Genomic DNA, 16,369 nt, shown 5'->3' with positions numbered 1-16,369 from the left:
CAGGAGCCAGTGTTCTCTTTGTGACAAGCCATGAGCCTTCGGAGAGTCCAAGGACAGGCATGTACTGACCAGCAATAACACCACTGAGATAACTCCACTTCCCAACCAAGAGAGGCTGGAGGTATCTTTTCTACTTGCAGAATACGTGGGGTTTGTTAAGGATAGGCCATAATGGCTGCACACAAGGAAAGGATGATCAAAGCTCTGAAATTTTGCCAAGCACATGTGAGAGGCAGGGCCACGTGAGGTGTTTGTATTTCCCTATTGCTGTTCTTCTGGACAGACCTACTGATGGGTCAGGAACATGGAACTGCCAGATGCTGGTGGACAGTGGTTGGTTCTATGTCTTTCACAAAGCATTTAAAAAACACCACAGCAATCACGAGGGTAAAATCCTGAACCTCCATACTTCCTATCCTCAGCTGTGCTGCGATCCCATCTGCATCCAGAACTGCATATTTATTTAACACTGGCTAACACCAGTTTTAGAATCCTAAAACTTAATTATATGCCCACAAATATTCGGGTACTTGGAGTCAGGTGTACTAAACCCACTTCCAGAAAGCTAGGTATCCTTCATCTGTCACTCTCGGTCACTGAATTAATGACCTCACTGCCCAATACACAGTACCAGAGTCTTGCTGTGGACAGTATGGCCAATGCAATACTTCCTGTTCTTGGCAGCTTCTCATCCCTACTGAGATGCACAGCCATATCCCATTGATTTTATTTATTCAAAACGATACTTGTTGGTAACCATCTCCAGGGATGGCACATCTAATTTTCATGAGGGCCCCAAGAGATAGGAAGTATGCATTGAACTGTTAAATACAACATAACATCCTGGCAGTACAACAGTATAATATAAACAAAGGCACAATAAGTAATAAAAAGCTAATTCTTTCAAAAGTTACTAATACCAACATATAATTTCATCTCTGCAATTTAAAAAACATTGGCAACATTTCTCCAAGTAAATAAGCAACTGTGTTTTGAAACTATTCACTGCTGGCACTTGTTTAAGGGAATCTGGTAATTTGTTCCATCCATCCTGAGCTTCACAAGCAAAAAAGCATGTCTTGAATCGCCTGTTTTCTTCTCTGAAACTTAGGGTTCACACCAAGAGGAGAGCAGAACTATAATTTACAGTTACAAAACAAGACTGCACCTACCCTGAGGCACTCCACTGTGCACATTTATACAATACATTACACCATCTCCTTTACATTGCCAGATGTAATCAATTCATGCTTTTTTCATACAAAATACAACAGTGAATTATGCAGTCACATGACAAGACCTTATCCATGTAATTTATTACAAAATGCATTTAATTTCTGGAGCCGCTTATGCCATCATAAAAAAAAAATCTCCAAATTCAGTATCAGGCAAAATTAAATTACTAAACTAAAAAAATTCGCATTCTGTAGGCTTAGCACAGAAACTGTTTAAATTTTACATTGAGCACTAAGTTTGAGACCTGTGTAACCAGCTTATAACACACATCCTGACAGTGTGATGAAACTGAGTCTAAAAATCATCAGGAATTTGAAAGCAGCAACTTGTACCAAAATACACTAGCTGTAGTCTTAAACAGGAGCACCAACTATCTGAAATAGCGTATAGGGGGAAATCAAGAAACCAGGTTAGGCAACTTATTTGAGTTTAAAGCCGAATTCTTTTGCATAAGCCATGATTTGCTTTCATTAAAATTGGACTCCAAGTTGTTACTCATCAAACACAAAGAAATGAAGCTACCACACACTGCTGTACAATACACATTGAAATATTTTACAAAAGCTGTTTTTTTGCCTTCAAAACCAAGACACTGCCAAATCTCTTTTATTCTGCTTACCACACAAGCAGTATTGCAGCATGGGTTTTCCTGAGTGGGTGTGCCAGGGTAGCATTTCTTTTTAATGTTGAGTGTTTCCCTCTTACATGGTCTCATCAACACCTCAACTGTAATGCCATTAAAACTGGTCTGAGGCTGAAGCGAAGACACAGCGAACACCTAGAAAAGCTCTAACTTGCCCTTACAGAAGTTCTCCTTTTCCCCCATTTCCTTTTCTTCATCTATGTGATGGTCCCCCTGCTATGTGTCCCAGTTGAAAACTTGCTTCTCCCTTACCGTATGAAGAGTGCACTCTCCCCTACGGAGTATGATTATCTTCCCAGTGCCTACATCACAGACGATGAATGTTTTGAGGGCAAAGACTGTCTCAATTTTTGTCTTATGCAATGCCTAGGGCAGTGGTGGAACTTCTGAATACTGGCTGGAAATTGGGAACAGTGAATATTGGCTGGAAAATCCTGGGTGGACAACACAGCCAGCTTGATCAGCATTCAGCAAGCCCTTCAAACTGAAGCCTGATTATTTGATCCTCTAATTTGGCACCCTGTTTTTTCGTAAGGTTAAAAGCTTAGCACGTTTGCCAAAAAATATGCCACGGGTTCTGGCCTGTAATGGAGAGGGAGAGTCCTTGCTGCCTCTCACACTCAACCCTTTAACTCTCTTCTCTTACAGAAAGACCTAAGCAGCCACCTGAAACCCCATCATGTGACCCGGCATCTAATATAGTAATTTTAGCCTTTGGAAAAGAACAAACGTTTCAGTCTGGATTTCCTTTTCCTCACTTGTGCATTGAAGCAGGTCTGTTCCTGCATCTGTGTGTCCTGTAAATCATGCCAGCACTCCCCTTTGATCCACTCCTGCTAAGCTAACAGGTGTAGAAAAAATGGATGTATGTTATAGAAGATGTTTTGATACAACATATACTTTTTTGGCATGTCAGCCTTACCCACATAAGCCAGCTTAAAGAGTAAAGAAAACCGAAGCCAAAACACGCTGAGGTCTTTTTTGATCTCCCTTAAGGTATGGAGGCTTCAGAGTATTTCTGGTAGACAGATTCCCACTGTCACACGCATGCATTTGATTCCTCATTTCCCAGCTCGTTCTCTCTTACAAAGCTAATAAGTCTGAGGTTGGAAGCATTAAATACTTAGAACTGCCACTAAGACGTATGACAGCTGAGGATGGTTGGTCCCACACAGAGCAGTCCTAACGTCTGAAATCGGCATGTTCAGACTATGGACCAGATTAATATATCCTCCTCCCATGCCTGCATTTTTTAAAACCTTCTGACAATAAACTACATCGAAACAAACTAACTCCTAAAAACAGGGCTGAAAAGGGGCAAAGTCCATAACCTTCCTGTCTCCAAACACTACACTACTTTTTTTTCCCACGGGAAAACCAGCAAATAGGACACAAAAGCCACAGCACTAAAATGCAGTAAGTTTGTTGCTCCAGCATTTAAAAATTATACATCTACATTACTAGACGATGACATGTACTGTCTCTGTTGCTCCTAGATGGACAAAAAGGAATAGCAAACGGTTCATTAGTAATAGTTTATCAGAGGTCATATGAGCAATCTGGAACAAACTTGGAGCAAGCCCAAGAAAAGACCACCCAGTAGACCCATGGTTGCTAGTTAGCTCTAAGCAGTTAGTGCTATTTGCAACTCCAGCTGGTGTCAAACACTGACAATTACCAGTTATCATACAAAGATGAACTGGAATAAACCTGCCAAAGAATACTTTTTTTTTTTTCCCCTCAGCACAAAGTGCAATGTATTATCATGTTCAAGCAATTAGCAAAAGGAGTTGTTGATCTCACTTTGCTGGAGAGATACAAAGGCTAGATGCAGTAACACCGCATTCTTTTTGAAGGGTAACGTGTGTTGTAAGCGAAAGACACTACAGAATGATAATGCTGCTGCAAAAGGAGACAGAATGATACAGTTAGTCAAATTCCCACTCTAAGCCTTTTCAAAGCGCACGAGCAGTTAGTGTAACATTCCTTAGGGTTCCTGTATCCTTTCAAACATGATAGCTTTCTTGCAGTTTACACTTATCATATTAAGAAAAATGGTAATGAGGAGATCATGACAACTTCTTTTAAAAGCAACAATGACTCAATTGCCAAGGAAAAAAGGAGTGATAACTATTTTCATGGAAAGAAGCCTCCAGTGAACGCCTCACTGTGGAAGCTGTGTTCTTTGTTTTTGTCTGAACTCAGAACGACAAGAGGCTGCTCTTCAAAAAAATCTGAGCACCAGTTTTCATTCGATTGGTACAACACTCCTTTTTCAGATCAACTGGCAGCTCAGACCTCTTATTGAAAAGATTAGGGACTCGAAAGGTTAGAAATGATAAAATAGTGGAATACGTGGGAAGGGATTAATTGGCTTGACTTTAAAAAAAAATAAAAAATCACTCCTGGGAATGTTCTCCTACAAACCAAACACCAAGTCTTTTTTCTGAGGCTCAGAAGAACATTTTTAAAGGTTACTGTATCTTGGGGTACACCAAAACCCATGCTCTTTAGCAGGATACACGCACAGCAAAGAAATTAATGGACTACAAAGCCCAAAGGGCCTTTAACACTCAGTGCTTGTGTAATAAATCCCATCTGGAGATCCCAAAGCATTCCTCACAAGAGATCAGTACCCACCATTTTCCAGCTTGGCTCCAAAGGTGGAATTTTGTCCATGCCTTAAGTCACCCACTCAACCAAGCAACAAATGCAATGACCACTACCCTGCCCTTTTTTTTTTTTTCCCCCCATTAACAACCCATGCAAGTCTCCTAAGTCCACGTGTGTCCATGCTGTTCCTGTTTCACCCTGCAAAGTACGAGGAAGTATTACTTCCACCTCCCCCTCCCAAATATTTGCTTAGACATTGCACAGAAATTTTGAAATAGAGGAAATATTTAAAGAAGAGCTGTAAACCATTGAGAAGGGGGTGTCTTGTGACACCCACACCAGAGCCCTTGCCCTGGAAGGCAATACGGTAACACTTGCAGCAGGTAGAATAAACGGCACATGCAGAATGTTGAACAAACATAAATCTGGGCACTTAGGTCTGAAGTTCAGATTCATGTTTGTAGTCAGTTTTTATCTCTTGCCTCTGAACAATAGTCAACAAACACCTCAACGCCTTGAACTAATAAAACCATCTTCCTTTCTAATGCTACAGCCTGACATTTTCTTCAGCTGGCTTCTGCAAGGCTGGGTGCCTGTATGACTGCTTTTAAATCAAAAAGAAATGTGAGAAATTCCTTGGAGAAAAAAAAAAAAAAAAAAAAAGAAAAAAGGGGGGAAAAAAGAAAAGCATTCTGGTCAGATTTTCTAGCTATCCAAAGAAATTGTTACACAGCTGACATAAATCAATGTGGCAGGATCTACAGGCTAATTAAACAAATGTGACAATTTTACTATGACAATTTGGAAATGCTCAAAAGTTCCTCCCATCCACAGTGTGCATTCTTCTCAAATGTGCATTAAAACCCATGTACTGCATTAAGAAATTGAAAGGAACTTACATATTCAATAAAAAACACAATTATAAGCACAATTTGAAATATATGGCTAAAATAGATTGGAAGTTCATAAGGTTTCTCAGAACATTAAATTCAATGACACGCTTTCTTTAAAGAAATGTTAGAAATTCTCTATAGAAATGGACAAGCCACAGTATGTAGTACAGTTTTAAATATCTGATTGAGCCTTGCTTTGGCACAATTGTAACACCAGTAATTCCAGCTGAGGACCTCAATGCATTTTGCCAGCAACTAATTTAACTTTGCAGTGCGACAGCAGTGTGGGTGAGGTTCTATTTCCCCATTTCATAGAAGGAGATGCTGTGGAGTGAAGGGACATCTCAAGGTTATACAGGAGGATTAAAAGCAGGATGTTTTATCTGAGTCTATGTATTCAAGCATTTATTGAAAGAATGTTCAAAGAGATGAGAAGATGGGCCATACCAGTCTTTTACTGGTTGCTGTGAAGTGGTGTATTCTGAAGACTTTGTCAGCTGAAACAATCTCCACAGGTAAGAAGGAAGACACCTTCAGGAAGAGCTCCACTAACTATCCTGCATGACAGTCTTAAAGCCTACAGGTGAATGGCAAGTAGCAAAGACATAAATTGTCCCCCCAAATGGTGGTTTCCAGAACTACTCTCCCTACAGAATATGGAATAACATGAACTTAGGAAGAATGATGACTGGAAGACTGCCTTCCCAAGTTGGGCTGCTTCCACAAACCCCATGGAGGGTGGCAAGGTGAGGAGCGTGTCATCAAATGACTCCTCCAAAGGAAACGTCCCCCTGCTTGTCCAGGGGGTCTCTCAGGAAGAAATACTTCTTGACTCATAACTCGGTTGGTTTCTGTATTCTCGCCTTACAATGACACGATTAGGAGTAACTTGGGTTAAATTTAGACTGCAGTACCTGAAGAAAATAGCAACAAATATTCCTGGTATCTGCTGTAACGGAACACATCCACTCATTTCTTCTGAGAGTAACAATGAGATTCAAAGTTTGAACTTCAGGTTTACTCCAGGTGTCATCTTTGTCCTGTTTTCTTTACTTTCCTTCTAAGAGCACAAGAACAGTGAAGTATCAAAGATTACAACATGGCGGGTACAATTAAAGCAGAGAAACTGAGAATGCCTCAAGTATCTGGTCCCTTTTTTGGTCCGATTTTTTTTCATTTATCTAGTTCTTTCCTTACATATATTTTTTTAACCATCAATCAATTTTTTTAGATTGTGATTGTGATTGTCATGGCCTGTTGAAACTTCAGAGGACAATTTCAAAGAGTAGAGTTCTTGAAACTCTTTCTGAAGTTTCATTTAGTGACATCTTCCACCCCTGTCCTCCCTTGGACGCTGCAAGTCTCTTTAGCCTTTTCCTAGCTCCATCTCTCTTGACTAACCACATATGGCCAATTTATCCTTGGGTTCCACCAGCTTCTTCAGCAGTGCTGACTTATGGGGAGGCTTCCCACCAGGACTTAAAACCTGCAACACTTGCCCTGAGGGCTGCAAAAATGGAGCCCTTCCCTTTTGTGAGATAAAACCACAGAAGATGCTATAGACTTTGTCGTTTCAAACCAGAATTGTTTCTAAAGCATGCATTCATTTCAGAAAGCCTAACTCGATTTTAATATGTTTTCAATGTCTTCATTCTGTGCCTAAAGCAATTTGTTATGTAGAGTACACATTATTAATCTACTTAAATGAAAGGTAACATTGCTAGCAGTTTAAACACTCAATGACCATATTTAACCATGTTTCATTTTGACAGGACAAGATGAAATAACAGAAATGATTAATCTGAGACCAGAGGAATATTCTACTACCTATATTTCAAAATAGGACTAGATTTTTTTGTTTAACGCTTCGGCAGTAAGATGTGTAAGTGGAATATAGGAGCTGCAGACGGCTTTTCTGCTTGACCACACTGCATACTGTGCCAGTAGTTGCCATTACCAGTCATTTTGGAATCGGCAGCAGTACTTCAGGACAGGCACATAACAGGCTCTGAAGTTCCTAATCGTGTTTTTCTACAACATTAATTTGTGCAGCCCACAAGGTCCTTAAGGGAGGATACCTGGTACAGCTGGAGCCAAACACTACAACGGTGTAGAAATGTTTAAAATTTTCCATTGAGTCCAGAACTCGGGGCCTTTTTTGTTCATGGGAGCATACAAAAGGTCAAAGTTGATCTGACATCCCAGATTCCTCGGGTCTGTTTTCTCTCACACTTTCACTCAAAGATAAGGGAGTTACTCTTTATTTACAATGATGAAAAGGGACGGGAAGTCAGGTCCCATGGGTCTGCAAATCAGCAGCAGTAATCTTAGTTTTATGATACTCTACATTTAACTACAAGACCCCATCAATTTGTTTTCCCACGTTTTTTGTCTTTCACTTCCAGTTATTTCTAGAACTGCGAAACTTAGGTGTTCAAAAAACTAGTACATGAAGTGACCAAAACTTTTAAGTGCCATAGAGGGTGCACCTGATATTCTGCAGAAGTTGCAAAACTTATTGTTTTTCCTCCAAGACAGTAACTTTGCTTGAAATACTTTCTTGTTTGAACTGGCTTTAAAAAAATTATTTTTTATATTCTCATGAATATGTAAGAGAGTACTGAATCAGAGTGAGGATGCTGAGCATGTAACATGTTGCAATACATAGTGGATCATTTCTGGGGTGACTGTCAATGAGGACGAGAAACTAAAAGTGGTCATTTTGGTAAAAAGGAGATGCTGAAGGACCTGGAAAACAGATAAGAATTAACACTTTTCCGTTTAGTCATTCATTTCTCACAAGAGTGCTTCTATTCTCTTCAGGAGCAGTAATATGTGTCCAAACTCTTGTCATGTCAGTTCACTTTACGGTCCTTTTAGTTGCAATGGTAAATCTGGCAATGATAGCAGAATCATATAATACTACTGAAATCAGCAACATTTCAATTTGGCAGTAGAAAAATATATGTTAAAATATTATGGTTAAGGAGATAAGAAAACAGAATTGAATAGGGAGTTCGAAATAGGTGCACTGCAATCTCTCTCTCTTCCTGAATACCTTTTGTAATCTTTTTTTATTGTCACAGTGTAGACAGGCTGCAACAGACCCACATAACGATCAGATTTTACATTTCAAAGTTCTTTGCTAAATAATTTCTTTGATACTGCTACAAAAATAAAACCTTTATTTGATAAATGTGCCTGCAGGCTGGAATCAGACCTTGCTTGTCTGTCCTGACAAAGGTCTAATCTTTTGCTGCCTTACGTCTTGAAGAGGCATTTATCCCCATAACAGGCAAGTGCAAAACACCACCTTTCCAACACAGGAAGCACTGCACACCCACGTGCATTTGTCACATCAGACAGTCAACCTTTTCTCCCCGTCACCTCCCCAACAGCATGAAGTCTGCTTTACGTTGATCTGGCAGTTCAAAGCAGATTTATAGTATATATCTACATCACAAGTGAACTCCTCTCATACCTAACCTGTGCCATGCCAGCAGTGCAACGGTGGCCCACAAAACCAACCGCGCAAACTAAGTACTTCAGCATTGACTCATGCCAACCTCCTACTCAGCTAGCGTAAAGTTCGCTCTGAGTTTCCTACATTATCTACCTTCAGGTTAATAAAGACAGCTTTGGGATAATGCTCCTGAGGTGTCTTTCTCATGGGTGGCACCATAATGTCGTCACTGTAAAGGTGAATGGCCAAAAATTTGAATAATCCTATTCTGCTGCATTCAGGTGTAACTCACAGTGGATAAGGCAAGCCTCCGTGTTAAGGGTCTGCTCCAGACTGGAAAGACCTAAGGCTGCATTCTCCAACTCCCAAAGAGCCTTTTGCACTTCAAGCCTACACCAGGTCATCCTCAAATGACTCCAGTGACTGATCTCATTCTGCCTGTGTGTATATGGCTGGATGATGCCCAAAACGCTGGGAAAAGCAGTTGTGCCTTTCTTCTGACCTTCCTGGAACTCTTGCTGAATGCTCGTGGTGGTGCTGAGGTGAGAATTGAGCTGATCACCTACCAATCTAGGAATGAGCTGTTCTCAGAGAACTACTCGGCATTTCCATTTTCTGGAGTGAGACTACATCTAGAGAGTCATCAGAACAAAGGACTAGTTGCTGCTTTTATGTATACCTAAAGTAATGCAGGGGTAACTCCTTTTTATTTAATAACAGCGGCAGCAATGTGAGTGGGGCTGCTGCCAATTTATACCAGTGTGGGAGGAAGAAGAATTCAATGAACTCAAATGAGATCAGAGGTCAGTGGAATTATCCCTTGATTTATTTTGATGTGAGAGCAGAAACTGGTTCTGCCTCCATTGAGAAAATGCTGATAAAAAGCTGAAAATGCAATGGCTTGGAAATTGCTAAGAAATTAATTGTTTTTATCCATCCAAATCTTCATGTAAATAAGCAAAGTCTACAGGAAAAAAAAAGCCACCCAACCTACAGTTCTAACGCATTGCCTTTTTCAAAGCAGGCTATTACCCGTTCCTCACAGGCTTCCAAAGGCTGCACGCCAGACGAGGGACAAAGGCCGCAGATACACATTTACACGTGGGTTAACTTTTCAATCCATTTTTTCATTTCAATAGAAATAATAAATCACCTTATCCTGGAGAAAGAAGCAGCTTGACACAAAACATACGGTGCTGGGCTATTTTTATAGCACACCTAAGACATATAGGGATTCATTTATTTACTCAGCTATTTAAAAGTGGCTACTCTTACTCATTCTTTGGACAGCTAAATGCCAGGTTGCTAAGTTACTGTTACTTGACATCATCTCCTCCCCAACGTGTTCCCACATTTGACAGGTTCACATGATTTACTAGGCCAGTCAGCTCGTTATTCACTTGTCCAATGACGTCTGGATAATCATTTTAAATTCACATCATGTCCTCCCCAGCAAGCCCCCAGATTCCACATGAAAATATTTAAACTGCCTGTCAGCTACTAAGTGCATTTGTAACCACACTGGACAGCATACCTGTATTTTTCAAATTACAATTATTGTAATTAGGTTTAGCATCGTTCTTCAATGTTGGTTTGTAGTTTAGAAGAGAAAACAATTACTGAGGGGCAAATAATGGGCTATATCTGTTACAGTCTAATTTTGCTCTGTGAACAGCTCACCTCAGCTATGGATGATACGTATTAAATCCATTAGTGCTTTCAATTGGCATGAGGAAGGTAATACTACACATAATTTGCCCAGTCAAGGGCATTTTCACCTGCTGATCAATTTACATATTCTCCAATGTCATTAGACGTGAGCTAGTCATCAGAAGAATAGAAGACCATACAAATTAGAGACTTCGCTCATTTAACTCCAGTCATTTTTATACTAATTACAATCTGAATTATATTTAGGATTTGTTTTGCTTCCAGACTAGAGAGCTTTTAATTAATATCACAGCTGTCCACATAACATCAGAAGTCCATCTAGTAACTTGATGCCTTATTACGGCGAATATGCACCTACAAGAATTCTTTTGTTCCTCTAAGCAGGGACAGATTTTTAGACAGAAGTGCCTGCCCAGACGGTTAGCAGCAGAGACACGACAGCTTTGTGTGTACAGAGCAGAGCCTCACTTCTGCGGGATTACATCTAATCGATTGCCTAAACACCTAGCCCAAAGTTTCAATTTACACTACGAGTCCTCAAGAAAATTTAGTGAAATAAAATTTCCTTTCTTTCCCGTGTAATGTTGTATGCTTATCACCTCCTTACCCAGAGGTAAACCAATGCGAAGGGAGGTCCCCTCTGCGCTGCCTATAGGCAGAAAAAGCATCGCTGCTGGTTGGCACTCGGTGTCACACCTGCACACCCCCTGTGCCTGAACCAGCACGACGGTTCACGTCACACGCAATGACAGCAAGGCACACTGATGTAAAGCACTGGCACAAGTGGCACGAGTAACAGCTTCAGAACATTGGTTTAAAATGTCAGTTCTCCCGCCCCATCCGCACTTTGTATCACAACATTTCAATGAACTCATTTTTCAACGGCTGCATATAGCAAGTGACAACTTAATTTAAATCCATATTAATAAAATGTGAATTACACACACACACACACTGTTGACTGCCTGTCTTCCATGTTATCCACACTTTCAAAGCCATTATGTTGGTTTAAAAAAATAAACCACATCAGTGTATTCACCTTTCAATTTGGTATTGGCAACCTGTATTGAATGCAAATCTCCTGTACCACCTTTACAGCTTTGCCTTAGCTGCACAAGAGGGTCTTCTTTAATTATTATTATTATTATTATTATTTTTAACGACCTTCTCAGCCATCCTGGTTAGAAAAGCAAAATCAACAGGAGACTGGTCTGCCATTAACCTTTGGCTGCAGTATCAGGAACGGTCCTTAAAGCATTTCCACGAGATGACATAAGTGGCTAAGTGTTTCAGGAAATCTGAAGGACTGTGAAATTTTGTCTCTGAAGACTCAGGGGTCTGAATGGACTCAAGACCTTTCCCCTCACTCCGTTGGAAATTTTTGACCATCAACTCAATTAAACCTTTCTTTTTCTAGCGGAAAAAAACCCAACACTACAACACGACAGAGATTAGGAATTGCAAACCTCTACAATTACAAAAACCATTAATCAAGTTCAGCTTGAAAAAAGAGCTCTGCAAAACCAGAGGTCACAGCTCTTAGCTTGGGTCCCTCTTCCCTGTAAAGTCTAGCAAAAAAACCTACAAGAGTTACTGTGCCTTTCTAGGGGTGAAACTTGAATTAAGTCACTTAATCACCCAACTTTAAAAAGAAAGAAAAAGAGCAAACTTCAAAGCATGAAATGCTCTTGAGGCAGACTGGCAGGGCTGGGGCAAGGCAGGCGGCAGCACCGTTTCTCCAGCACTTTGGGGCGCACAGCTCAGTGGCGGACATGGCCCAGAGCAGAAATTGCCAATTGTCACCAAGGGTTTGGTTGGTCAAAACGCACGCTACTACACGCCCATCTGTCTACCTTCGGGACTTGACTGTCTTGTAATCCTTCATGTTTACCTCTGCAACATCCCTGACAGGACAGAAATGGTAATAGCCTATTTTTTTGCCCTGGGGAAGCTGCCATCAGGGAGCTGAGGTCCACACTCCCAAAGGCTCTTCAGAGCCTACATAAATGGTCCCCAAAGGACAGAAAGTATCTGTCAGGGCTAGGAACTTAATTCAGGTTCTCAAAGCACAAATTGCTGCTGAAACCAAGGGTCGTCCTTTCATCTGGAGCAGACAGCCCGAATCTCCTGACACCGGGCTTCCACGGGGAGCCTGAATACTGGATTTTGACTACTGCTGGCTGGGCATCGCATTCTCTTACTTTTTTTCTCTCCGTTGCTTATCATGTAGAATATGATACCCTGCATGCAGCCAAAACACGTTTTCCGCTAGCTTATTCTGCATTATAAATTTGAGAAGAACAAAGTCATTGACAAACTCAGGTACTTCTACCTCCACATGTGCTTCAGCACCATACGAAGTTGAAAGCCTAAAATGCTGCCACTGAAGGCAACCGGTTGGGACTGGGCCTTTGATGGGCAGCCCCAGAAGCGGCTCTGTGATCTGCTGCTTTCACACACTCAGGGTCTTGCTGGCAGCCTGCAACCAGCTTGCAGACAGGTTACAAGGAGGCTGCTGACAGCCTGTCAGTGCCCAGAGCTGCCTAATGCCATGCCAACGGCATACTAAGCCACCCTCACTGCGTAACAGCACACAAACCTTCCTAGCTGCGCATGTGGCGAGGGATTGTACACTCCCGAGGAACCACGGCCGAGGTCCCACGCTCACCTGCAGCACGCCAAGCCCCTACCTGCTCCCTGGCATGAGGGGTTTCATATGCTGAAGATGGCTTTGGGCTATGCCTGCGGCTATGGCTGACAGGGTTGCTCCACGGCTGGACGGCAAGGCTGGGCACCAAGGGTACCTCCAGGCATCAGCACCCGGCAGACAGGAAAGATCTGCTGGTTTGTATCCCTTTTTCGGGTGCCCATTACATGCTCTTGTGAGACAGATACCCAGAGACATGGAAACCTGCCAAATCCCTGCTCTGTCCACCCCAAGAGGACCCCCAAGGTTGACAGCCCACCGGTGGCAGGAGGTGCTGCTGTGGCTGCAGGAACTCTGCAGTGCACCCCCATCCTCTGAAGAGAACAGAAAGTCGTGCACCTATCTCAGCAGGTTTCAGAAGGAAGCCCAGGACATTCTGCCTCTCTTAACTCAAATTACAGTCATGGGGTGGGAAACAGGATCACTTCCTCGGGATTAGAAAAAATACATTTCTGCTTCCTGTGATTTATATGCACTGTTCCCACATTAAAACTGTCACCTGATGACTGATCCCTGAAATTTGCTACATCACATTTCCTTTTGATGCTGTTTACTGAAAACCACTGCTTTCCCCAGCTAACAAGTCATTCATTCCAACCATAGTAATGAACCTAATTGAATAAACAGGGGAAGAAGACATCTAAAATGTCAACATTTTCTTTGCTTTTGCTCCCATAGGAGGGGTAATAAACCCCTGCTCACTTTGAAGGTTGAAACTAAATTTTATTTATTTCCTTGCATTCATTGCTGCTGGGTGCATACACCTCCGCTAGGGCAGGTCTGTGCGTGCGTACTCGCCTGCTGGTTCAACATACTTCTGCAGCAACACTGGCAACCCTTAAGGACATCGACAGCATCTCAATACTGTGCGTACACAAAACAGGAGCATGTTTCCCAAACAACTTAACTCCTGATTACTCAGAAGCCTATTTTATTTTATAAGCAAGAGTAAGTCCATGCCTTTGCAAGCAAGTTGGCACAATTGCTACACGTGATTTCAGGTCTGGTTTAGTTTGGACCACTTGCTCCTAGTGATAAGGATATGACCAGCACAAATTCCCACTGAAATTTTATCCCCTCTGCATCGAAAACCAGCAGGTTGGTTGGCCATCCCAGGGAGGTAGCTCTGATAGATGGGAAACTCAGCCATGAGGATAATAACCTAAATCTGAGATAGGGACTGGTGGGTTGCAAACCTGTCCCCAGAAAAATCTCACTGCCAACAGGGGACCCCAAAGTTGGAGTGTCTGAGGGAAAGCCCATTTTCAAGTAAGGCAGATTTACATGTATACAACTTGTTGTGCACACTCCCCTTTTTATTGCTATATGATCTTGTTGCAATTAAGTCATGCTTAGTTTGGAGTGGTTGTTTTAATTTTCTGTATTCAACCACTGACCAGAGCTCCCAGAAAAAAACAACATCTGTAGGTCTTTAACAACAGCATGAACAGTGAGCAACTGCACTTTGGGGGAAGAAGGAGGAAAACTGTAGATCAGTCTGTGAGTGGGAGAATCAAGGCGACTCTACCTCAGTGTAGGAGAGACGTGTCCTGGAGAGACTCACAAAGACTGAGAGCTTAAAAAAGAACAGAATGTGTGTAAATCCTGACCGAGACAAGCTGGCAGATGCAGAGTATTCAGTGAACTGACCTTACTCACTAAGGAGCACCCTGGGCCTACCACTTGGCTGCATCTCTTTAATACAGACCCACTAATATGTTATTAACTACAGCGTTAAAGACAGCCATATAACTCTTCACCATGAAAGATGAAATAACAGCACTACAATTGTACAACAGATACGAAAGCAAAGGGTATTACTCACCCGTAGTATTTCTTCCACGCAGCTGGAGTCATTGGGAAGGGTAACCTAGGTTTAAAGAAAAAAAGAAATGTTTAGTCGGTGCTGGATGCAAAGTTCAGTGACTACAACCACACAGGTAAACAGCTAACAAGCAACTGCCTCTGTTTGAGGGCTGCTGTACCCACGCTTGCTGCCTACCAAATTTTCCAGTTCAGATCAACGTAAATCATCAGCAGGACGCATTTTGTCAAAAGTTGTTTTTTCTCTTCCGCACTGCTTTGTGCTACTAACGACACTTTTGAAGCAATAAAGTACTCTGATTTCCTCACAGTTGAGAACTGACACTAGAATTGCCTGAAACTTCTGTAATTGAAGAGGATCCCGCTGTTACTCCTATCGGCGGCCTTCAGAGAGAAGGGGAGGTTTGGTTTAACTTGCCGCACGCTGCAGCGAAGGACAGAGGTGATAAGTTAGGAGAAAGCTGTTATCATCAACTATCTTATCCTACAGCTTAATAGGCTAACAGCCAAGACAGCTCTTAAACATATACTGTAGTAAAATACTGGTTGGATTGTAAGGGTGGCTGCTGATTTTGTTGTCCCTCACTTCATCAGCCTGTTGCAGGTTAAGTATCCTCTAAAGACTGAACAGCACACAAGGATTCGCCTCGAGAGGCTTGACAGGTATCCCTTCTCTCCTTTGAAAGATGTGATATATCTATGCACATAACCATACCCATGCACACACAGAGTGGTGCCTTCCGATTGAAAACACTCGTTTAAAAGGCACTTAGAGCATTTGACGCAATCCCTCATTCCAAGGACATGAAAGAGCACAAAACCTCTAAATACTGTGAACAATTACATAAACAACAGGCAGACACGACCCGTACAACAATTCTGTAGCACTTGCAAGTAGTTATGAGGGGTTCTTATCATGGGGGTACAGCAGAAGGGGAAGAGACAATATTCAGGAAGGTACCAGAAAAAAGATAAGTGCTTCATACCATAAATATTCAGTGAGACTTTTCTGCCTGACGCTTCTATCTTATTGCCCTTGGTAACTAGTTTGGTAAAAGACACTCATGACTAAACTTAATCCCTGTCATCCTAATCTGCTACAGAGCTTGACCAAAAGCACGGACTATGGCTTTCCTCCTGTATTTCAGCCAGCACTAAGCTTCAAGAATAGATCCACACAGCTGCAAAAGTGAAAGACCAGAAAGACCCATTAGATCACCAAGTTCATGCTCCGCTAATGTAGCACATCTTCCCTGTATCTTCTGGTGCTGTGGCTAAACTGACCCCACAAACGTAGGGGAAAGGGTCTCCCATTCCCT

The 16,369-nt window shown here is 41.9% G+C and overlaps 1 protein-coding gene across 1 annotated transcript in view; it reads right to left on the bottom strand.

The window, feature by feature from the left end:
- The window catches only part of AFF2 (AF4/FMR2 family, member 2), a 243,237-nt gene that overhangs the window by 127,084 nt on the left and 99,784 nt on the right, over window positions 1-16,369 (bottom strand). The window contains exon 4 of the mRNA XM_009889318.1: window positions 15,052-15,096. Coding sequence (XP_009887620.1) covers window positions 15,052-15,096 — 45 coding nt within the window. The remainder of the gene's footprint in view (window positions 1-15,051; window positions 15,097-16,369) is intronic.

This window comes from Charadrius vociferus, unplaced genomic scaffold (genome assembly GCF_000708025.1).
Source record: "Charadrius vociferus isolate BGI_N301 unplaced genomic scaffold, ASM70802v2 scaffold7, whole genome shotgun sequence".
NCBI lineage: Eukaryota > Metazoa > Chordata > Aves > Charadriiformes > Charadriidae > Charadrius > Charadrius vociferus.
This window is presented reverse-complemented; position numbering and strand designations above follow the sequence as displayed.